Source organism: Phocoena phocoena, chromosome 11 (assembly GCF_963924675.1).
Source record: "Phocoena phocoena chromosome 11, mPhoPho1.1, whole genome shotgun sequence".
Classification (NCBI taxonomy): domain Eukaryota; kingdom Metazoa; phylum Chordata; class Mammalia; order Artiodactyla; family Phocoenidae; genus Phocoena; species Phocoena phocoena.
Genome location: NC_089229.1, coordinates 63,021,113 through 63,045,521, shown reverse-complemented (window position 1 = coordinate 63,045,521; position 24,409 = coordinate 63,021,113). Strand labels below are relative to the sequence as shown.

Sequence of the window (24,409 nt, the reverse complement as noted above, 5' to 3'; positions counted from 1 at the left end):
GCACACCGGCCCAGAGACAGCCTCGCAGACACTCGTAGGCGCGCACGCGCACCCTCTCCCCTCCCCCTCTGCCTCCCCTCCCGCCGCCTCCCGGCCGGACGATGGATCCCTGCAGATCCCGGGGCTGAGAGCACCGCACACCGCGCACCACGCCAAGCCCGGGCGGACCAAGCCGAGGCGAGCGAGGGAGCGCGCGCGGCGGGCGTACGGAGCCGAGCCGAGCCGGGCCGGGCGGGCCGCTCCCTGCAGGGCTCTGCGCGGCGTGCCGCGGCGGCCGCCGGCTCCCGCTCCGGGCCATGAGCCCCTCCGAGACTAGCCGCTGAGCCCGCGTCCGGCCCTGCGCCCCAGGACCCGCCGCCGGTTGCCGGGTTCCCGAATCCCCCTCAGGTGGGTCTCCGATTCCCCCTCCTCTGGCTGCGGGACTCCCCAGCGCCCCGAAGCCGGGACTTTCCTCCCCTCTAGCTTTCCCCAGCTTCTGGGGTGGCTCAGTGGCTGGGGAGGGGGGCGGGGGCCGAGCAGGGGATCTGGCTGCGTCGAGAAGCTAGAATGGGGTGGGGGGGCGTCCGGGGCGGGGACAGCTCGCTGTCAGAGGGAACCGCGCCCCCATCTCTGTGCAGCCACCTCGGGTTGCCCTCTGCCCCCACCCCACCCCCACCCCAAACATGCACACATACAGCCTGCGCCGTTCAGAGAACCGGAGACACCCGCAGGTGAGGACTCGGGTGGGCTCCTCCCCACCTCCCTGGGCCCCTCCCCACCTGCCTGGGGGGCTTCTGGCCCAGGTCTAGCTCATGGGGGCGAAAGCCCAGTCCTGGGGACACCCTTGACCGGGAACTCTTGACCCCGGGTTCAGCCCATTTGGGGGAGTTTTCCTGTCCAGGATGGGTGGACATTCCCGTCCCAGAGTGACCCCACATCTGGAGGAAACTCCTGTGCCTGCCTGGGGGAGCACTGGGACTTCCCTCTCACCCTCGGGTGACTGCATCTGGGGTCTCCCCTGGCCTGGGAGTCTTCCCTGGGAGAGCATTCTCCTGGCCTAGGCTGACTCCCAAACCCCTGCATTTGGAGGAACCCTCTTCTGAGAGTGTGTCCCCCAGCCAGCCATCTCTGGGCTTGCACACCAGAGACAGTGACCTCTGGAGATGGGGATGGACACATCTGGAGGGATGCTGTGTGTACTCTCATCCCAGGACCATGACAGACTCCCCCACCCCCTTCCCCCAGGATCCCCTCGGCCAGGATGGAACTGAAGGCTGAGGAGGAGGAGGTGGGTGGCGTCCAGCCGGTGAGCATCCAGGCCTTCGCCAGCAGCTCCACGTTGCACGGCCTGGCCCACATCTTCTCCTACGAGCGGCTGTCTCTGAAGCGGGCGCTCTGGGCCCTCTGCTTCCTGGGCTCACTGGCTGTGCTGCTGTGTGTGTGCACCGAGCGTGTGCAGTACTACTTCCACTACCACCACGTCACCAAGCTCGACGAGGTGGCTGCCTCCCAGCTCACCTTCCCTGCTGTCACGCTGTGCAACCTCAACGAGTTCCGCTTTAGCCAAGTCTCCAAGAATGACCTGTACCACGCCGGGGAGCTGCTGGCTCTGCTCAACAACAGGTGGGAGGTTCCTACCCATCCCGGCTGCCAGACCCTCCGTCAGGGTGCTTCCTCTCTAAGCCACCATACAGCCCTCCAGCCCCCCAAACCTGCCACTCACAGCAAAGAGATCGGGGTACTGCCAAGCACTCAATTAAGGGCACCCAATCTCTGACCCCAGCTGTGAGACATGGCCACACTCCCTGGAGTGATCTCTGCCCACCCTCCCGCCACTATGTCTCGATATTCTCCTCCCTTGGGGGATCCGGGCATACCATCTTTAAAGGGTAGAAACTATGCTATAAAAGCCATAGTGCCTGCCCTGATCTCTCTGCCCACCCATGCTCACCCACGTGCTCAGATGCCCAGCCCCTGGGCAGCCACTGCCATCCTCTGCCTTCTCAGACCCCACGGGGCAGATCCTCTAGACACCGCCCAGCTCTCCTTTCATGCCTCTGTCCAGGGCTGGATGCTGCCCTCCCCGCAAGGTTGGGCATGGGACACCGGAGGCCAGATGGAGGCAGGAACTGAAGGTCCTGCCGATCCATGCACTGCTCACACCCCCACCACACCCCACCCTGCTCCAGGTATGAGATACCAGACACACAGATGGCAGATGAAAAGCAGCTGGAGATACTGCAGGACAAGGCCAACTTCCGCAGCTTCAAGCCCAAGCCCTTCAACATGCGCGAGTTCTACGACCGTGCGGGGCACGACATTCGAGACATGCTGCTCTCCTGCCACTTCAGGGGGGAGGTCTGCAGCGCTGAGGACTTCAAGGTGGTGAGTGAGCCCCCTGGCTGGTGTGGGGTGTGAGTCAGCCAGCCCCCAGAGGAGGAGGAGACTAGGAGCGGGCAGACCTCTGGGGAGGAAGTTGTGTGTCCCTAGGGTTCGCTTCTGGCAGGGGGGTACTTTGTTCAGCTCAGGGACGCATTTGCTCTTTGTGAGGTCCTCGGCTTCAGCCTTGTGTCCATGATGGCAGGAAAGAGAGCCTATAGTGTGCACGCGCGTACACACACACACACACACACACACACACACACAGCCTGGCAGGGCCCCTGACCCCATCAAGCTTACCTTCTGGGCCACAGGTGTCAGAGCTGGGGGTGGTGATGGGTAAGCTGCAGCCTTGTTACTCAAAATGAGGTCCAAGGACCATCATCTGGGACTTGAAAGAAATGTAGGACTTTGCCACCCCACTTCCCAGACCTACTGAATCAAAACCTGCAGTTTAACAAAATCCTCAAGTAGTTTGAATTAAAGTCTGAGAAGCACCATGAAACATGGGAAGTAAGGGAAGTTTTCTCTTAAAAAACTGGACAGGTAATTCTCTCTGTGCCACCCGTCCCCTACCCCAGCCATTTTACACACACACACACACACACACACACACACACACACACACTGTCTGATTGGGTTCCCCCCTTGCCAACCCACAGAGTCAGGGTCTGAGGAAGAAGAGATGACTCGGGGTACACAGTCATGGCTGAACTGGAGACTGCTTCTTAAAATGGAAATGCCCCACAGATACTCATACCCTCCACACACAGACGGGGCTGCCTCAAAGCCAGCACCCCAGGGAGGGTTAGGGGAACCGACTGGCATCTCATGTGCCAGGTGATCATGGGCAAGTCATACCGGTTCTTGGTGGGTTAGAAACAGGCAGGGACTGTGGAAAGGGGCCAGAGGACCTGGAGCCATGTATGCAAAAGTATACCAAATGTGAGGGTGATGCTTGGAACTCTTCCAAATGCTTTCTAGACTGTCCTTCAATCCCCTGGATGAATAGTCATATTATCTCTATTTAACAAGCTGAGACACAGAGGTAGAATGAGTTGCCCGAGCTCGCAGAGCTGGTTAGTGACAGACACAGGATTAGAACTCATGTCTCATTCAGTCCCAACGCAGTGTGCTCTTTGCGTTAACACTGCTGACCCTGGAGTCGTCATGTCCACTTCCAGTTCTGGAAATTGCTCTTGAAAACCCAGGCTCCCCTAGGACTCTTTTTCTGTCCATACCTGCCCCCAGTTCTCCACTCTCAGATCCTCCCCTTTTCTCCCACACTCGCTTGCTGCCTCCCTAGCATTATGGGAGCATGAACTGCATTTGTTTGTGTAGAAAGGCTGGAACCACAGTTATGCTTGTTTTTTTCCTGCTGAAGTTACACACGACTTCCCAATCTCTTTAAGCCTTTATCTGAGACCAGTTTCATGGGCCTCTGTCAATACTGCTGGACGAAGTTTACATGACCACGGTCCTTGCTGAGCCAAGCTCATAGGGAGCTTAGCATGCTGCAAGAACCATTTCCTTCCCGCTTTTCCTTCCTCAAAACAGGAGAATGCTGGATTCCCCAGGGCCCAAGACCAAAGGGCTCCCAGGCTCACCAACTATATTCTCAAGGGTAGTAGAACTGTAGTTGATGGTGGAAGTGAAAGCCAGAGCCCTCCTCCTCTGCAGCATACCCCACACGCAAGCAGAAGGAACCATCAAGAAAGATAGAGAAAACCCATTAGATTGAATGGTTTGTAGTGTTTGGATGAGGAAGGGAATTGCTTGGCTCGACCTGGGAAGGTGCTAAGGAACAAAGTGGAGTTCATAGAAAGTATACAGTTGAGGCTCCATCTGTCCCTCACATCCAGACAGATTCCAAGCGGTGATGTTTGGTTCATGGAAATGGAGACCCTGAAATGTGATTGGTCCATGTTGTCTGAGGGGACAACCCTACACAGTCAGATGGAGATATGATTGGTTCACAAAGTTCTGGAGCAGTGTGAGTTCTTTCTCTTGCTGAGGAAGAAATACATGGCTAGGATCCCACAGGCCCAACACGGGCACTTCTTGGTTCTGGGTTGTCAGGGACCAGGTTTTTGCTGTCTCTGAGCCCATGTCAAAGGCCTGACCCTGAATGTAGCTGGACCCAAACCTCTCAGACCTTCCTTCTGCCCTCTCAGGTTGACCTCAACATCCCCTTTCTACTCTGCCCATAAGAGATGTCCCTACACAGATGGGAGTCTCATTGTGAGTCCATGTCTGACATCTCCCTGGTGGAGAAGAAGAGCGCTGGCACTCTGCTCCAGCTCCCTGGTCCTAAGGGGCACAGATATCCCTTCCCTGACACTTCACCTTCTCTCTCCTCTCCCTCGTCCCATAGTTAACATCTGCCTCTCCATCCTTGCTGGTCTGTGCTAGGACACGAGGCGTGTGTCTAGCCCCTGGACAGATGAGGCACTGACAGAAAACATCTCTCTCTCAGGTCAGAGCTTAGGGGAGACCATCTTGGCATCTCCTGCTGCCTTGAGAGCAGAGGTTCTTAACTGGGGTCCGAGTCCAGCTCAAAGTGTTTGCAAAATAGAGTGTGCACAGGCACATGTGGACTCTTTTGTGGGTTCCAAGTGCGACCATCATCCAACAATAGGAATCTTGCTCCTGGAGGACAGTGCAGGGGGCATAGGAAGGGCATCCTCTGGTCCCTTAGACACCTCAGCTCCCATGGTGGGGGTCAGCATCGACACGCATTCCCCGCAGATGTGCTTCTGAATCCAGCTGAACCTCAGGGGATGAACGTGGTCCAAGAGGTGTTTGGCCAGGTCCATCCCCCAGCTGTGGCTGAGTCAGCTTGGGAGAGTGGGGGGAACCTGGGCTAAATCTGGGAGAAACTGGTTTGAAAACACTTTGGGACTGAAGAGGCAGAGGGCAATGGGAAGGGTATCCCCCCAGCAGCCCAAATGGGTAGGCCTCAGTAGCTCTCTCCTGAGCTACCAAAAGAGCTACCAAAGACCCACCCACAGGCCCCCCTTCCCTCCTCTTTTCCTTCTCGGTGGGGTGCTTGGTTGCCAGGGCAACAGGGTCTGAGGCTCCACTCTCCCACCCCGCTTTGAGGCCAGCCAGGCCAAGGCAGGATAGGGGTTCCATGGAGGGGGCCCGGGGGTGCAGCTGTCTGCCGAAGCCTGGGTAGGGGTGGGGTGTCGGGGGGGTGAGCATAGTCGCAGCTGGTGCCAGCCTCCAGCTGCACCTTATCTGTCCCTGGCAGTGGGAGCTCCGATGTGGCTTGAATTCTGAACAGCACCAAGGGGAGGGGGCTGGCAGATGGTGGCCTAGTCTGCCCTGTGCCACCCCCTCTTCCAGCTGAGTCCCAGAGCCTTTGCCTGGGGGAGAGAAGTGGGAATTCATTTCTGAACCCTGGAAGGGATGGAAGGGGAGGGCAGAGAATGGAAATCCTGGGGGTGGGTATGCAGTGGGGATAGGATTCTCTCAGGAGAGGATGGAATTGGGGGACAAGGGATAGGAGGACAAGAGTCCAGGGGACCCTGGAGTGGGGGCAATCTCCCAGAGGAGAGGTGGGCAAAGAAATCCCCCCAGTGTTCTGGAATCTTCTGGAGCACCTGGAGGAGGTGAGATGCTGATAGCAAAGATGCTGATAGCAAAGAAGGGTGATCCTGAGACCCAGAAGTTGGAGGGAGAGGTCATCTTAAACAAGAACAGCCAGGGATGGCAGGTCCCAGGGAGAGCCAGGACTAGCAGTGGGAGCTTCCTTATCCCCAGGGCCGGCTCTGCCCCTTCACCGACACCCCTCATCACACCACCCCACAGCAGCTCAGACCTGGGGAGGGCCCGACCTCACTACCTGGGTCTGTTCCCTCCAGCTAGGCAGGGAGTGGAGGGGCTGCTGAAGGGAAGGGCTGCCCACACTGCTACACACAGAGAAGAAAGGAGGGTTTGGGGCTACCCCACCCAGAAGCCCGGCGCTCTTTGTGTGGGGTTGTCGTGGGGTGTGGACGGGGGAGCATGCAGGGGGTGCAGAGGGATAGGAGAGGCTGGAGTGGAGAGGTTAGCGTGGGAAGAGGGGCACCCTGCCCTAGCCACTCTTGGATACCTCCTCCAGCCTCACCCTTCCCTTCTCTCCCTCCCAAGTGCCTGAGGTTGGAAGGAGACTGGAGTAGAGCCAGTTGCAAGAATCCAGGGGACCCTGCATTGGGGTCTCTCTCTCTCTCTCTCTCTCTCTCTCTCTCACACACACACACACCCCTCCCTCAGGTGACTCAGTTTCCTCTCTCACCTCCTCCCTCTCCTCCCCCATCCCTTGCCGTTTCTGACTCTGCCCCTGTCCCAGGCTGCAGTCAGCTAAGAGGCTACTCTCAGTTAATTGACCTCCGGCTGTTGGCTAAAGTAATAGGGAATTGATGTAAGTAAGCGGCTCTGGGGGCGGAGCCGGAAGTGGAGGGGTGGGCAGAGTAGTGCTTCGAAGCTTCGGGCTTTCTCCGGTCCCAGCTTGCGGAGAGCTCCGTGGTAGGGCCGCCACTGCACGTGGTGTGCATCCAGGAAGCGGAGGGGGCGCCTGCACAGAGGTCAGAACGTTTCTGCTGTGGGTGGAGCCGGATTGGGAGCATGCTTCAACTTTGTGGAAGGCAGTTTCAATTCCTGGGGGATGGTGAGGGAGACTGAATAGTAGGCACGAGGGGCTGGGGGTGGGAGTGTCGAGCTCCACTTGATTCCTTCTTCCCGTCACCGACAGAGGCCCTTGAAAGTGCCAAGCCTCGTGCTGGGCACCAGGGGGCGGCGGTGAACGGGCGGAGCCTGTCCCTGCCCTCAGGAGCTTCGAGCCACGTGCAGTACTCCCGGGAGGCTCAGAGTACGGAGGGTGGTACTAAGGGAAGCCGAAGGGCTTCGGAGCAGAGAATCACGTGCCAGGGATGAGAGGACCCTCCACATCTAGGTGGGGTCCTTCCAGTCTCCCCAGCCCAGCTCAGCTATTCAGAAACGCCAGTTCTGGGAATTCCCTGGCGGTCCAGTGGTTAGGACCCCACGCTCTCACTGCCGAGGACCCGGGTTCAATCCCTGGTTGGGGAACTAAGATCCCACAAGCCGTGCGGCGCAGCCTAAAAGAAAGAAAGAGAGAAACTTCATTTCTACAGAATGTGTGGTGTCTCCCCCAGCCCAGCCTCTCCCAGCTGATGACCAGTCTAGTTCTCTCCAGGAAGGGTCATGGTCTTTAGTCAGGTTCCCGAGGCACAAGCCTTCCCTTACTGTATGTCTGTACCCAGTATGTCTGTACCCTCTGGCTGAGAACCTTCTGGTCAGAACTCTGGTGTGGGGATTCTGGGAGGCAAAGCAGGGAAGGAGACAGCTCGAAGGAGAATGGAGCCTGGTTTGGGTGGAGGATGCGTCTGGGACTCCTGGGTTCTATTTTGGGCATAGTTTCATCTGGCTCCATTTCTCAGCTTCTAGGCTCAACTTCCTGTGAGCAAAGGGGGCTGTAAATGGATTTGTAAATTATTCTTTGCCGAGGGGCAGCCTGTCCTTCAGCCTCTGGGCCACTCTGGCTAAGCTCCCCCGCTGGCCCATGTGTAGAATGGGTGTGCAGTACCGTTTCCTGGACACATGCATCAGACATCTTCCTCGTGGAAAATTTTAAAACAAACGTGAAACTGAGGTGTAGTCACCTTGAGGGAAAGTTCCCTTAAGAAGCTCTAAGGAAAAAAAAAAAAGAAGCTCTAAGGACAGAGACTCTCACTCCAGGCTGTCTAAGGCCACTCCTGAGGGAGAGGGAGGGCAAGTTGTGATTTTTCTGAGCTCCTATGAATTCTTGGAAAGAAAACCCTTTCCCACTCCTCTCATCTGCACCCCCTCGATGTGGCTGACAGTCCTGGAGGCCTGGGAGGTTGGGCTGTGTAGCTGAGTATCGAGTGTCTCTGATCGGTGTGTCGGCTCTTCGTGCCTCCCTGGGAACATCCCTCGGGGAGAGACTGCTGCAGTGGCCTTGACCATGGAGAGCAGCCAACTCAGGCTTCCTCATCACATACTACACGTGTGCCCCAGGTGTGCAAGCACACGTGCACTTCCCTGTGCATGTCTGAGAGTGGGAGAATGCAGATGTGGACTAGGGTGTGACGTGGACACAGGGATGGATGTGCACCGGGGCACACACAGCTCTCTTCATGTGTCTGCAGGAGAGAGCTCGTGTGCCCACGAACCTCTGGCCCCACGCAGAGCACATACCCGCCAAATTAATCTTCTCTTTCTGTCACGCTTTGCAGTTTACAAATTCCCTTTACTTTAGCTCCTGTGATCCTCATAATTCTGGGAGGCAGGAAGATGTTAATATCTTCATTTGAAAGATGAGGAAACTGAGGCTCAGAGGTGTTACATGACTTGCCTGAGGCCACACAGCCAGTAAATGACAGAGTGGGTGCCTTGACCTCAGATCTTCTAAGCCCGGGTTCTTCGTGTGTGACCATAGGAGCAGGGATGTGTGGTGGAGGAGGGTGCCCGGCTCCCCAGCTGCCCATGCTCTGTAAAGAGGTGGTGTGATGAGGCAGGAAGGGAAAAAAAAAGGATGCGAAAGAGAAGAACCCCAGCCTCAGTCTGAGCACACCATCTTGTAACTTCTCTGCCTCTTCATTGCACCATTTGGCCAAGTCCCAACCTTAGATGGACCCACCACTGGCTTCCTCAGCCACTCTCTACCAGAGGAAGTCACATGGTTGGAATCACATTGTGTTCATGATCAACATGCCAGTGCTGCCCTGGCAACCCCACTGTGTTTTCCCGTCAACTCGCTCTCCCCAGTGATTACTGTAAATTTTTCTACGCCTCTCAAACCACCACCCTTCCTAGCCCCCCTCTCACCCTCAGCAGATGACCTCACCTCCCACTTTACAGAGAAGATAGAAGTCTCAGACAAGATCTCCCCCGCTTCTCTGGGTACCTGCCCCCAGAGGGGAACGTCCATCTTCTCTAGGCTGAAATCTCAACCTATTCTTACCATCTAATCTCCTTCTATCTTTATGGGAATTTTACCTTAAAGATTCTGCCTCTCCCTCCTTTGTAGTTGGTCTCTCCCTCTCCAGTGGAACCTTCCGATTGACACTGAAACATGCTTAAGATTCTCCCATCTTAAAATGTATAGCTATAGAGACTTCCCTGGTGGCGCAGCAGTGAAGAACCCACCTGCCCTGCCGGCCTGGACCAACTGCGCGGAGGCAGTTGGCCATGTGGAAATGCCTGATTTTGTTCCCTGCACACAGAGGAGACACAGCTACTGAAATCTTACTGGGTAAATTCCCAGGTACTGTGAAGTTCATAGATAAGAATCAGCCCTAGTCAGCTTTAAGGGATTTACCGTGACATTGAGAAGAAAAGACCGGGCTTCTAAAAAAAGAAAAAAGAACCCTCCTGCCAATGCAGGGGACACGGGTTCCAGCCCTGCTTCAGGAAGATCCCACATGCCACAGAGCAACTAAGCCCGCGCACCACAACTACTGAGCCTGTGCTCTAGAGCCCGCGAGCCACAAATACTGAAGCCCACGCGCCTAGAGCCCGTGCTCCACAACAAGAGAAGCCACTGCAATGAGCAGCCTGCGCACCACAGTGAAGAGTAGCCCCCGCTCGCCGCAACTAGAGAAAGCCCGCGCGCAGCAATGAAGACCCAACGCAGCCAAAGATAAATAAATAAATTTTTTAAAAATGTATATCTATAATGACAGCTAATATTTATTGAGCACTTACTAGGTACCAGGCTTTAGGTTAAGATAAAACCCAATAAACAAACGTCTCTCAACTCCACAGCCCCCTCCAGCTCCCACAGTATCTATTTCTTTTCACAGACAAAATTCTTAAAATTGATGTATAGATTCCACTGTCTCCATTTTTTTCTCATCTCCATCTCACTCTCTAATCCACTCGGGCGGCCTTCCTCCCCCGGCCCCAGCACTCCACCAAAATGGTTCTCGCTAAGGCCGCTAGTGACCTCCATATTTCCAAAACCCGCAACCATTTTTTATCCTTGATGTCTCAAAATCATTCAGAATGTTTGACCACCACCTCTGTTTTGCACTATTCTCTTTCCTAACAACGGTACTCTCCTGATTTTCCTCCTTTGTCTAGCCACTCCTGCCTCTGTGCCAGTTCATGCTCTTCCACTTGGCCATTAAATGTTGGCACTGCTCAAGTCTCAATCCCAAGTTTTCCTCTTCTCTTAAATTGTGCGGCTGTGATTTAATGGAACAGCTTGATGAATTTTTCATTAGTATATTTTTACATTGGTGTATCTTACAATGTACTATTTTACACATTACATCGGTATGTATTTACACTGGTATAAAATTGTAAAACATTTCTAGTGTCCTGGAAAGTTCCTTCAGGCCCTTTTCTAGTCAACACTACCCCATAGGAATTAACCACGTTCAGGCTTCTGTCAGTAGAGATAAGTTTCACCGGTTCTTGAACCTCCTAGACTACATGTATCCTCCGTGCAGTGTATACATGTCTGTGTCTGTCTTTTTTTGCCCATGACTATGTCTGTGAGATTCAGTCTCATTTTATATAGCAGTAGTTAGTGCTTTTTCAATGCTGTGTAGTATTGCCTTATGTAAATAGAGCACAATTTGTTTATGCATTCTACTCCTGCTAGTTTGGGGCTATTACAAATAAATCTACTATGAACACCCCTGTTCATGTCTTTGGGTTGCCATATGCACTCATTTCTCTTGGGTATGTAACTAGGAGCTGTGGTTAAGTCACAGGTTAGGACTCTGTTTAGCTTTAGGCCATTTTTCTTTCTTCTAAAAAAACTTTATATTCTATTCCTGAGCAGTCTCATCTTCACTCGTGATTTCAATTACCATCTACACACCGACAGCCGCCAAATGTCTGTCTCAGCCCGGCTCTCTCCTCTTAGCATCCGTTCAGTGGCGAATTTCCCACTTATCGTCTCCACTTGGATCTCCCCAAGGCTCAAGAAACCAGCATGTACCAAACCAAATTCATCATCTTAGCTCCCAAACGAGTCCTGTACTTGCGTTCCTGATCTAGTGAGCCATTCACCCACGTACGCAAACTAGAAACCATCCCTGACACTCCATCTCCCTCGCCTCCCTTACCAGGTCTGCCAGTGTTGACTCCCAGACATCTCTACTCCATCCCCCTGTTCCAGGCCACCCCACTGCTCCATGTCTCACCTAGACCGCTGCAGTGGCTTCCTAACAGGACTTCTAGAATCCCTCGGGCTCCTCCAGAGTGGTCTCTTCAAAACACTGCTCTGATCACTTGAAATCCTTCCATGGGGAATGGGACCAGAATCCTTACCCAGCCTTCAAGGCCCTAAGGGCCTGCTCTCCGTCTATATCCTCTTCTTCTCAGCTCTCTCCTCTCAGAGCCTTTGCACTGACTCTGTTCTCTGGAATACCGCCCACCCCCCAACACATATACACACACAGACCTTTACCTAATCACTCCTCCTTATTCTTTAGATTGCAATTCAAACATCACTTTCTCAGAGAAACCTTCCTCAGTTTCCAGTCTGGTTCAGATCCCCCCGTCATTCACCTCCATGGAACCATATTATTTTTTTCATAGCACTTATCATAGGTTGCAATTAAATATTTATTTTTGTGATTTTAAAAAACTCTCCATTAGATAATAAGCTCCACAAGGACCCAGTCCCTTATCTGTTCTCCACATGTCCTCAGCACATGGACACTCAGGAAATATTTGATGGGTAAGTGAAAGAATGGAGAAGAAGGAAGGGATTGATTTAGAGAGGGATGACCTACTTCCAGTCTCAAGCCTACTACTTGCTCTCCACGAGACTTGAACAGGTCTTTGTGCCTCAGTTTCCTCATTTGTCAAATGGGGTGAAATTACTCAAACCTGCTTATTTTGCTGGGTTGTATACGAATCCCCTGAGGCATCAGTTGAAAAGCAGGAGACATTCCACAGATGTGAGGGGAGACCGGAGTTCAGAAAGAGATGTGGAGAAAGTCAGAAAGCACTGGGTGGCCACACACAGCTTAAGAGACGTACTGGGTAGGGAGTGATGTGGGGAGGGGTCGCATCTTTGGATAGAGGGTTCAAAATTGAGTGTTGTTCTGCGAGCGTGTCTGCTTGGGTACTTCTCCTCTGTGCATGCTCCGGGGTCTGTGTGTGCTGCTTGATCCTTTCCTCACCTCCTCATTACTGTGAAAAATGTGGATTTGTCTACTAGATCGAGATGAGGAGGAGAGAATGTTAGAGGATGGAGGAGGGAGGAAGTGCAGTTGGTGTGTGTGTGTGTGTGTGTGTGTGTGTGTGTGTGCGTTGCCCACAAGAGGGCTGTGTGTCTGTGTGTAGTGCTGTGTAGGTGTGCAGTGTAGGTCTTTGTGTCCGTGTGGGGAAGAAGTGTCCAGCCACACCAGATTTGCTGTCCTCTGAAGCTGTTCCGTGTGTGCACACCTTACTCTCTGCCGAAGCACCCGGAGCTTCCCAGCCTTAGTTTCTTCCCTCTGGAAGTCCAATCTACTTCCTCTTCCAGAAAGGCTGCAGGAGGGCAACGATGCCCTCTAGTGGGTGTGGGGACGCATGCTGCAGCTTTCCCAGCCCAAGCCTCAACCTAGGCTGGCCCACCTCCAACCCAAGTCTGGAACTCACCTCTGAAACGCATCCTGGGGATGCGCAAAGCCCTCCAAGAGCTGAGGTCCCGTAGGCAAGAAGAAAATGCACACGGGACAGGAAACAGAAGAAGAACCCACGAATTCATACAGGAGAAGCCTGAGGACAACAGCTGAAGGTGGGAGGTCTCTCCTCATCTCTGCAGTGATTTATCTCTGGTTCCTGTTTCTCCACGTGGCCCCTGGGTCCTGCTCTTTCTTTCTTTCTTTTTTAATTTATTTATTTTATTTTTGCTGTGCGCGGGCTTTCTCTAGTTGCGGTGAGCGGGGGCTACTCTTCGTTGAGGTGCGCAGGCTTCACATTGCAGTGGCTTCTCTTGTTGCGGAGCACGGGCTGTAGGTGCACAGGCTTCAGTAGTGGTGGCTCACAGGCTTAATTGCTTCGTGGCATGTGGGATCTTCCCTGACCAGGGCTCGAACCTGTGTCCCCTGCATTGGCAGGCAGATTCTTAACCACTGCACAACCAGGGAAGCCCCGGGTCCTGCTCTTTCATTCTCACAGTCCCTGTCCTTAAGGAGCTACTGATCACTACTCACGCTTGAAGGGACTTGAGCAGAACTGGACCCTTCAGTCTGTTCCCTGAGTGGGCACTAATTATGCCCTGTGGAGTCAGGGAAGACTTTTCGGAGGAGGAGGTAACCTGTGAGTAGGGTCTTGAAAAATGAGTAGAAATTCTCCAGGTGGAGTCCAGGGAAGGCATGTAACTGTGGGTGAGCCTCGTGTGTCTGTGGAATGGGAGAAGGACATGGTGACTGGATGCTGGACCCTGGACTAGGTGGGGTGGAGGGGTGGAGAGGTGAGGCTGGAGGGTGACTTGCCAAGGCTGTGTAGGTCCTGGGTGGTGGGGGTTGAATTTTACCAAGAGGCACTGGGGAGTGAGAGAAGGTCTTTATGCGGAAGGGTGGTCGGAATTACATAGCATGGACTAAAGATGGCGAGAAACTGCAGGGAGGCAGGGAGTTAGGGAGACCAGCTGGGAAGCGGTTGTTTAGGTAAAAGAGTGGGAGACCGGTCTGAGGGCAATGGCATAAGGATGGAGAGGGACCAGATCTCAAAGGCTGCTCTTCTTCCGGGGCCTCTGTGTCCCTGGCAGCAAAGCTGAGGCCAGAGGTCCCACATCAGCCAGTTCTGATAGAACCTGGCACCGTGCCTGCCATCCCCAACACACTCCAGGCTCTCTGTATGCAAACGGAGGAGGGAAGAGATGTGGGAGCAGGGAGGGGGGAGGGAGAGGGGGGCAGGAGCCTGGGGCTGTGGGATGGTTAAGGGATGGAAAGGCCCAAGTAGACTTGTCTGACCCCCACTGGTCCTCCTCTGGCTCTGTGGAGGAAGGGTTAATAGTTTCCCCTCCCTCCCTCCCCTCCTCTCCTCCCCTCAGGTCACCTTCTAGGCCCTGGAGACTTGGCTGCTGGCTCAAGTTCCTCAACCAGTGGCCCTGAGTAATCAGAGTACACAGAGGGGCCAGGGGCCTGGGGGCAGGGACTGATCAACTGGGAGCGAGAGGGGCCTCAGAGACTGAGGGGCTGGGGGGTATCTGCGAGGCTGAGGGTTTGGGGGTACCTCAGGTTATTCCCAACACTCTCCACCTGACCCAGGACCCTGTACCGGTTCTGAGCTCAGTTTCTTCCACCCACCAGAAGAGAATTCCTCCACCTGCTCTCCTGGACTGTTAGGGGATGGGCAAGATGGGAGGGGGAGCGGTGATCTACCAGGAAGCTTTTCAGCTGCAGGAGACAGGGTGCCTCCCCCCAGTGCCAGGAACTGGCCATAAGTGGGTGTGTGGTCAGTGAGAGCCCTCTGCTAATGGAACCTGGGCTGCCCCCCAAGCCACAGAAGGGAGTACAGCTCAGCGTGGTGGGGGGGGGGTGGGACTGAAGTAGAGTGGGGGTGGTGGGGGGGGTGGGGACTGAAGTAGAGTGGGGGGTGGGGGTCAGGGGAGGATCGATGGCCTCAGGGATGGCTGGAGGGAAACCGGAGGTCAAGGGAGAGCGTAGGGGTTCGGGGCAACCAGGGGTTCAGGAAGTAACTGAATGTAAGTTGTGTCAGCCCAGTGATCAGAAGGGAACCGAGGACCAGAGGAATCATTCGAGGGGAGCTGCAGTGTAAGGGTGTATAGGGAGAAGTGGGGGGGGCTCCATAAAATAATTGGGGAGATTCCAAGTCAGGGGGAATTAGAGAAGAATTAGAGGCTAATTAGAGGTGCCGAGAGAGTGTGGGGCTCAGATAACTCAGAAGAATGACTGGACCACGTGGGAATGAGGGCAGAGGACTCAGAATTGGGGTGGGAAGGCGAGGGGCAGGTGGACTGGAGGGTGAGAGGGAGCCTGAGGGTGTGTGTCTTGGGGGATGGGCAGAGACCCTTGCTGGCCCACGTCGTGGCAGTGAGAGCAGAGGACTCTGCTAGGTCCCATCTCCCCTGGAGCCCTCGGGCTTTTCAGGCATTTCCACTCTGTCCTCGACCCTGTCTGTCCTGCTGGAGTTGGTGACAGGGAAAGGGGCTCCGGTCCGCTCCTCTCCATCTCCATCGGCTTCCCTTTCCCACAGCCATCAATTATTCATCGGCTCAGACAGCCGCCTCCCTGACAGGGCAGGCTGGTCCTCCTCTCCTCTCTAAGCCCCTCCCTACCTCAGCCACACTGCCACAGAGGCCCTGGCAAGGGAGGACGGCCATCCAGGCAGAACAGACCTAGCAAGAGGACTGTCGGACCCTGCCTAGGGTCACGCCTCCTCCCCCGTTCTCCTGCCCACCTCCTGGTGCCAGGAAGCCCCTGGAGAAGATGCCCATCCAGATCTTCTGCTCTGTGTCCTTCTCCTCTGGAGAGGAGGCCCCAGGGCCCTTGGGAGATGTTTGGGGTCCCCACCAGCGGCAACAGCGGGACAACTCAGAATCGGAAGAGGAGGGAGAAGAGAAGGAAAAGGAGGCAGAGAGGAAGGGGGCCAGAGAGGGGGACTTACCGATGGACTTGGTGGCCTTTGCCAACAGCTGCACCCTTCATGGAGCCAGCCACATCTTTGTGGAAGGGGGTCCAGGGCCACGGCAGGCCCTGTGGGCAGCGGCCTTTATCCTGGCACTGGGTGCCTTCTTGTGCCAGGTCGGGGATCGAGTTGCCTATTACCTCAGCTACCCACATGTGACTCTGCTAGATGAAGTGGCCACGACGGAGCTGGCCTTCCCAGCGGTCACCCTCTGCAACACCAATGCCGTGCGGCTGTCCCAGCTCAGCTACCCCGACTTGCTCTACCTGGCCCCCATGCTGGGGCTGGATGAAAGCGATGACCCCGGGGTGCCCCTCGCCCCACCGGGGCCCGAGGCCTTCTCTGGGGAGTCCTTTAACCTGCACCGCTTCTACAATCGCTCCTGCCACCGGCTGGAGGACATGCTGCTCTATTGCTCCTACTGCGGGGGGCCCTGTGGCCCTCACAACTTCTCAGTGGTGAGTGGGTGCCCAACAGTGTCTGCCATGGCTCACCCTGACCGTCACCTCCTGGGGCTGGTAACCATCCTGCCTCCCCCCCACCTCACCTGGACCACCCACCCTCTGTGAGAGAGGCCTGGCCAGAGCTTGCCTGGGAGCCCCAGGGTCTGCAGCTGGGCTCTATTTCCAGGGCTGTGCCAGTACTGCCCTCCCTGTTAGACTCTTGAAACACATAGTTGGTAATTAGTTGCTTCCCTGAGGCCCCTGGTGTCTCCCTGAATATCCTCCAGCATGTCCAGCCCTTTCCCAGACCTCTCTGCGATCCAGCAGGGTCAGCACCTTTGATCTGGTGGTGGGTGCCTATGCTTGGCCTTAACAATGTTGACTATCACCCCCGGACTGGAGCTGGGGCAGGTGCCCCCTGGTCTCTGGAGGTGCAAGAGAAGGGTGTGGAAGGGAGGCAGAGGGCTGGCGATATCCCCCCTCCACCCCAGCATGCCTGTTAGCAGCATCCTCAAGTGGTCTTCCTGTGCTCCTCCTAGTGTGTGTGTGTGTGTGTGTGTGTGGTGAGGGAGAATAACAGGCCTCCTCTAAATCCTCCCCACTCCCCCTCCAGCTCTAAGTGGCCAGGGACCCTCTTCCCAGGGGAAGCCCTCACTAGGAGAGTCTAGGGCCTTCCCTGCTGAGGGACCAAGCGGCACCCCATCCTTTCCCCAGTTCAGCTTCCAGTTCCATCTGGCCCAACAGGTCCCCTTCTGTCCCCTACAAGTGCCAAATGCCAGGCCTTCCCTTCCCATACACCCATCTCTCAGTCCCCCACCTTTTCCCTAGTGCAGGGGCAGGTGGGTGTCATCATATCAGTGCATCTTGGACTGACTACAGACAGACAGGAACATGGAGGTTTTGGCCACTGGGCCTCGGACAGGCCAGGAGGTAGAGGAACATGGACCAAGGAAGGGGTCAACCTGGCTTTCTCCGAATCTAAGGCTAGAGCAGGCACTTCTCAGGCAGCACCACCAGGTGGCAGCACAGCCCACCGGCCAGCAGCACAGCCCTCTGAGCCAGCTTAAGGTTGCAGCTCCCAGCTGGCCTCAGCCACCAGGAGCCCCTCACATCCCCAGGAGGCAGGTAGGCAGGGATGCGTGTCTAGCCTGGACCCTGTGGCTGAAAGCCACAAAGCCTGGTAGTGGAGCTGGGGGATTAGGAGTTCTCTCTCTACCTCCTCTCTGGACTTCACCCACAAAATGGGGGATAGCACAGGTTTTCTTTTCCAGAGGGGGAAGGAGGAGGTTGTTCTAGGAAGGGGGAAGGGGGCAAAGACTCTATTGACTAGTAACCCCTACTGCCTCCCTGTTCAGTCTAGCCTGACACTCTGTCTCTCTCTTTCTTTGGGCTGTGTCTGTATTCACCTCATGACTTGCTTGGTGGACTCTGTCACCATCTCTCAGTAGTTGAAGCACACTCACCCCATTTGTGGGAACCTGGAGGCATTCTGGGAAGCTGTGGGGAAAGGGCCATAAAGAATAGGTTCACTTTTCTCTCCATGGCTGTGTACTCAGGGCTGCAATAAGGGCTGCTCTGTGGCATGGAGTCGGGGGCCTGTCCTCAGAGCTGAGATCCCTTCTGCAGCCCTCATAGTTCTGCGCCAGCATTGACGAACATGCCAGGTCCTGGATGTTCAGGTTCTGGTGATAACGGAACAGTGATGGACATAAGGGACTAATGGCAGAGGAAACTATAAAGCATAGCTTGGTCTTGGGGAGAGCAGGATTCCAGATGCCCAGGGTGAAATCCAGGAGAAGAGAAGAGAAGTCTCAGAAGGCCCTGGGCCTGAGGAGAGGGTCCCAAGGAGGGACCAGGCAGTGAGGGGCTCCAGACGATGGAGGTGTGTATGTTAGGGTCCCAGCGGGAAAAAGGTTAACACTTGGATAGTTTAGTCGAAAAGACTAACAGAGGGACTGTTTATAGAGTTGTGGGCAGAGTTAAGGAAACCAATGAGGGGAACTGAGGCACCTAGAAATAGTGGGAAATTGTCATATTCAAGCTAAAGGAACACCAAGAGGCAACAGTGCTATGCAGGGAGCCCTCTTGGCAGAATTTGTGGTCACAAAGGGTCTAAGCCACCTTGAGAACATTTGCAGATAAATACCCTGGTCTCTCCCTCCTTCTGTCCTCTGATCCTTTACTGATACCTCCCATTGGTCAAACCCAACCCGAAGCCCATCCAGGTGGCAAAGGAGCACAGGCAGTGCACCCCACAGGGATCAGCCTTCCAGGGCACACAGCAGGGAAAAGGACAGAATGGGTGAGAAGGAGAACAAATGGAGAGTGGGCTGCTCAGGAGGGGTCATTCCTGAAGGGTTGAAACTCCACCAGTTGGAGGGTCTGGAGACAGTCTCTGATGGGCAGAGGGTACTGGCAGGACTCTCAGGCTCTCCGCTCTGCTCCCACCAGGTCTTCACACGGTACGGAAAGTGCTACACGTTCAACTCTGGCCGAGATGGGCGTCCCAGGCTGAAGACCATGAAGGGTGGGACGGGCAATGGGCTGGAGATCATGCTGGACATTCAGCAGGACGAGTACCTGCCTGTGTGGGGGGAGACCGGTATGTTGCCTCTCACAGGGGGGCCCCCTTCCCTGTGGCTCCGGGCCTCAGCCTCCGTTGGGGGGCTCCTGGGCTCTACTGTGGGCCTGAGGCAGGCCGTGGGCTCTCCTTGCATCCTCCCAGCATCTCGCCCTCTCCACCTCCACTCTACCTGACTGCCACACTCACATTACCCTGGCTCCCACTTCCTGGCTCAGTTACTCTCCAAGGTAACCAGCCATCCCTTTCCATCCGTGGCCACCACTCACTCTATAAATAACTCCCTCTCTTCTTGGGCTGCCTGCCGTCTGTCTGGTCTCAGGGGCCTTGGGACAGAGAGACGTGGGGGAGAAGGGAGAAAAGGAGGGGGAGAGATGGAGAGCCTCTGAGACAGTGAGAAATAATTTGAAACACCGAGATGCGTAACTGAAGCCAGGTAAGAAAAGAAGTATGTAGGATTCAGGGGTCATCAGGGTAGCACGGGGCAGGTGAACCCAGAAGGAGGCTGGGGATGGGCCAGGGGCCCTTGGACTAACTACCCTCCCCCAGTCTCAGTGTATGTTGTGGTTATTTCAGGAGAGGTAGGGTGCCCCCAGCTCTGAAGGAGGTTAGGGAGTAAGAAGCCCTCCCAACACACAGCCCTCTCATTCCCCTAGATGAGACATCCTTCGAAGCGGGCATCAAAGTGCAGATCCACAGTCAGGATGAACCTCCCTTCATCGACCAGCTGGGCTTTGGTGTAGCCCCAGGGTTCCAGACCTTCGTGGCCTGTCAAGAGCAGCGGGTGAGAGGGCCACAGGAGGCCGGTCCCAGGGTGGGTGGTTGGAAGCTCATGACGGAGGTGGAGTGGTGGGCAATCAGTAATGGGAGGGACAGGGGAGCTAGGGCCTGGGTAGCCATCTGACTAGTCAGAGCATGAATGATCTAACGGATGGGATGCTCCGTAAACTCGGAGACCCTCAGAGGCTGCACAGGGAGAGGGGGCAGGACTCCTGAGTTCTGCATCGTGTCAGACAAGTCCACCAAGGTGACTCGGGGAGAAGTCCCCACACCCCCCAGCTCCCCGGCTCTCCCAGCAGCTCATCTACCTGCCCCCGCCCTGGGGCACCTGCAAAGCTGTTACCATGGACTTGGATTTCTTCGACTCCTACAGCATTACCGCCTGCCGCATCGACTGTGAGACCCGCTACCTGGTGGAGAACTGTAACTGCCGCATGGTGCACATGCCAGGTCAGGCCCCAAAGTTCCAAACACAGTCCTGGGCCCCTCAGCCTGCACTGCCCCTCACCAGCACCCCATGCATGTTAACCTCCTGCCAACATGCAAGCAAGACCAGCTGGCTTCTCTCCACCCCAGTTCCAGCCCCAGTCCATACCCATATGGCTCTTGCCTCTCTGACCTCAATTCCTGCCCGGACCCATGGGGATGGGTCAGAGGGGTCCAGCGGGTATGGACTTTGGGGTAGGTCACTTCCAGGACAGACTGGGGGCTGACTATTCCTACCCTCCCACCCTCTCCCAGCTTCCAGCTTTTAGGCCTTTGGTACCACCAGCATCACAAGACCCCTTTAATCTCCATCCTGTACCACTGTCTTTTCTCCTCTCTAGGGGATGCCCCCTACTGCACTCCAGAGCAGTACAAGGAATGTGCAGATCCTGCCCTGGGTGAGCGCCCCTGTCCCAGGGAAGTCTGCGGGAGGGAAGGAGGAGCTGCCAGCCATATGCAGAGGGGTTTCAGAGCAAGCTCCCAGAAGCTTCAAATCACTCCTGGATCAGGCTTCACCTGAACTCTCCTGTGTCTGACTTTAGCAAGGCCAGGAATAGCATCTCTAGAGGCCCCTGTGGAAAATGAACAGGGGTCATCTGGGAGGGGTGGCCTTCATCTGCTCCCATCAGCACCTCAGCTGGTTGACCCTGGAGGGCCCTGAGAGGATGAGATATAGGATTAAGAAATATCCATGGAGAGGCTGGGTGAGGATCAGCACAGGTGGGCACAGGGCTGAAGTGAAGGACAAGTCAGAAAAAGAGGAGGGGGCTCAGGCCTCCTTTGGGCAGGGCCAGGACGTGCGTGTCGGGAAGGTGCTGGCAGAAGGGCATCACTCAACTGGCACCTCTCACCTGGCTGGCACAGACTTCCTGGTGGAGAAGGACCAGGAGTACTGTGTGTGTGAAATGCCCTGCAACTTGACTCGCTATGGCAAGGAGCTGTCCATGGTCAAGATCCCCAGCAAAGCGTCAGCCAAGTACCTGGCCAAGAAGTTCAACAAGTCTGAGCAGTACATAGGGTAAGGGCTCTGACTGTGAAGGGTAATGGGCGGGCTCTGATGGGGGTTGGCAGACAGGAGGAAACTGAGATAACATGGGGGAGGCAACCAAAGAGTCTGAGGTGGGCATGGAGGGAAGATCAAGCCAGAACAAGCAGGAGAAGCACCCCTTCTTCTTTCCTCCTCTCTTCATCCTCATTGCTGTAACTGGGATCACCTCACAATTGCTGGTGCGTGGAGCGTCTTTTCAATTACACCATCGCGTTTAATCCTCACTCTAAAAGGCAGGTATCCACATCAGCATCTTGTTTTATAGATATTGCAGACTGAGATTCAGAGAGGATAACTTGCGAAGGTCACCCAGCTAGTAAGGGACGGAGATGCGACTTGATCCGAGGTCTCCTCTCCCAACCCCTTTGCAGGGAGAACATCCTGGTGCTGGACATTTTCTTTGAAGTCCTCAACTATGAGACCATTGAGCAGAAGAAGGCCTATGAGATCGCAGGACTCCTGGGTGAGCTGCTGATGGCACCTGTCCCCTTCCCATGCCATGGGCATGGTGTGACACCTTACCACCCGGAGCAGGCTGCTCACCTCCGTCCCACAAGGCCTCCTCCCCTGCCAGCCCCAGGGGCCTTCCCCTGCCCCAGTGAGCTCTGCCGCTCCCACTGTGTCCTGACCCCACTGACCTCCCTGTGGGCCCCGCTGCAGGTGACATTGGAGGCCAGATGGGTCTGTTCATCGGGGCCAGCATCCTCACTGTGCTGGAGCTCTTCGACTACGCCTACGAGGTAAGTGGGGGCGGGGCGCCTGCACGGGGCCACGGGAGGGGCGGGGTTAAAGCCCGCCCACCTGCCCACCTCCCCTCTTCCCTCCCAGGTGATAAAACACAAGCTGTGCAGACGAGGGAAGTGCCAGAAGGAGGCAAAACGGAGCAGCGCGGACAAGGGCGTGGCCCTCAGCCTGGATGACGTCAAAAGACACGTGAGGGAGCGAGAGAGGGGCGCCCTCCCGCCCCATCCCTTCCCCGACCACCCCAGGACCACCCCCTTGCCACCTTTTCTCCTTTGCCTCCCCCATGCCCCAGCGGCACCTGTGGCCCTTACGATAACCAGTGCCTGTCCTGTGCCGTTCCCCCAGAACCCGTGTGAGAGCCTCCGGGGCCATCCTGCCGGGATGACGTATGCTGCCAACATCCTACCTCACCATCCGGCCCGAGGCACTTTTGAGGACTTTACCTGCTGAGCCCCGCAGGCCGCTGTACCAAAGGCCTAGATGGGGAGGGCTAGGAGAGCAAGGGGGCCCCCAGCTGCCCCGCCCTGGGGACTCACTCCCCCCTCCAAGGCAGCCCCCCACTCCTGGGCGGTCCTTTCCTCTTGTCTGTGGTGAGGAAGGAGTCTTGACCGTAGAGTCCTCTCCCTGCCTCTATCCCATTGTGGTTTTTTTGTTTGTTTTTTTAACAAAACTAATCTAAAACAGAAACTAGAAAGAGAGAACGGGGCGAGTGACCTCAGGCTGCCCCTCTCTGCTCCATGCTGCCTCCCACAGCTCCCAGCCTGAATTCTGTCTGTCTGGCTGTCTGTCATCTCCGTGTCCACCTACATTTTGCTGCCACCAGTCACCAAAGCCCCCTCCCAGTGGGGGGTGGAGGGGATCCTCGGGGTCTGGAATTTGGCCCCACACCAGAGAATGTACCTTGAAGGGGAGGGCTAGTAGGGGGGGCTTCCCCAGCCTTAAGAGACCCTCTCAGCCCAGTGACCGCCCCCAACCCCAAGTCTCCAGGCAGGATCCCGAGTCGTGTCTGTTCCCTTCCCACCACCTCACACAGTGTGAAGTCTCTAGGGAGGTAGGGGTGGGGAATCCCCTGAAGAAGTGGCACTGGGGACAAGCTGTGGCCCTGGTGCTGTAGGCCACATCCTGATACCTACAAGTTCACCCCCACCCAGAGCTGCTGGAGAGAAATCCCAAGAGGCGGCCCTCCTCTGCCATCCCATAAAAGATTCAGCTGGTTGGCTTCCAGCTCAGGGAGAGGGGCACTGGTGCCTAACCTCACTGGTCCCTCTCCCAGGGGCCCCTGCAGAGGGCCACATCCATAAATTTTCTTATGGAACTCTCCCAAGTCCTCTCCCGAAACGTCATTTGCTTCTCTCAACAACTTCATCTGCATTTTCTATTTCTATATGATACAGACTCTATATTGCTATATCTCTGTATATACTTTCCCCTGACTCTGTCTCTACTTCATCCCCTCTTGTCTCTAAGAAGCACCCTCCCACCCCAAGTTCCCCTTCTGTGTTTCCACCCCCTCCCTGGTCTCTGAATGCCTTCGCCTGTATAAAGAGTTGGATTCTCCCCTGGTGTCTGTACTGTGTACACACATCCCTCTAAGAAGCACAAGGAGACGACACGCGCATTGTAACCTTCGCACTGTCTTGGTGGCGACATAAAGGAAGCTGTGAATTACAAGCTCTGCCTCTTTCTGGCCTCACCTCTCCCCAACCTGGGTACCCTTTGCCCTCCCTGCAGCCTTAACATTCCCACCCCTGCTTCACCCACCCCAATGTCCTTTGCCTAGCTGACTGTGGCCTCCCCATGGAAGGGGGTTGCTACAGAGAGAGCCCCTACCCATGGGATTGAGATCTGCAGAGACAGAGGGAGCTGTGGGTTGATGACTTCAGCAGCTGAAGCAGCAGGGTGCTGACAGGCAGAGGCTGAGGTCTTCAGTCAGTGGCCTTTGCCTCCTTCTGGATGCCCAGGCCTCTTTGCTCACCTAATACCCAAGCCCACCACTTACATTTTCTGGTAAGGTACAGTTTGGTAGTGGGAAGAAAGAGACAGGCCTAGAGGGGAAGTTGAAAGCTCTGCCGTTCTGTCCCTCCCTTCCTACCTTAAAGAGAAACCAGCGAGGTAGAGTACCTGCCATGCCCCCTCCACCAGGCATTCCTCCCAGGCCAGAGCCCTGCCCCTTCACAGGCCTTCTCTGCCCAGCTGTCTCAGTCTCCAACCCCAGAACAAGACCTGTGGCAGGTCACCTGTGCATTGGCCTGCAGTTGGAGAGTGAGGATATAGGATCCTTGGGAACTCTTGGCTCCTAGGAGTTCCTTAGAGATCAGACTTCTCCAGAGGGAAGCAGGAGCAAGG

General features: G+C 55.7%; 1 protein-coding gene across 4 annotated transcripts; it reads left to right on the top strand.

The window, feature by feature from the left end:
- Positions 1 to 1,240: 1,240 nt before the first annotated feature.
- ASIC1 (acid sensing ion channel subunit 1) lies at positions 1,241 to 22,962 on the top strand. Of its 4 annotated transcripts, XM_065886734.1 has the most exons (12): positions 2,096 to 2,114; positions 3,998 to 4,003; positions 15,949 to 16,439; positions 18,876 to 19,026; positions 19,662 to 19,789; positions 20,085 to 20,235; positions 20,613 to 20,669; positions 21,136 to 21,289; positions 21,691 to 21,782; positions 21,980 to 22,059; positions 22,148 to 22,252; positions 22,409 to 22,513. In XM_065886734.1, the coding sequence occupies exons 1-12, from the start codon at positions 2,096 to 2,098 to the stop codon at positions 22,511 to 22,513; spliced, it is 1,539 nt and encodes a 512-aa protein (XP_065742806.1). The 4 variants fall into 4 exon arrangements, with proteins under 4 accessions (XP_065742804.1, XP_065742806.1, XP_065742803.1 ...); XM_065886732.1 differs by lacking the exons at positions 2,096 to 2,114; positions 3,998 to 4,003; positions 15,949 to 16,439 and adding exons at positions 1,241 to 1,602; positions 2,169 to 2,364 and having other exon boundaries at positions 22,409 to 22,962; XM_065886731.1 differs by lacking the exons at positions 2,096 to 2,114; positions 3,998 to 4,003 and having other exon boundaries at positions 15,783 to 16,439.
- Positions 22,963 to 24,409: the final 1,447 nt, after the last annotated feature.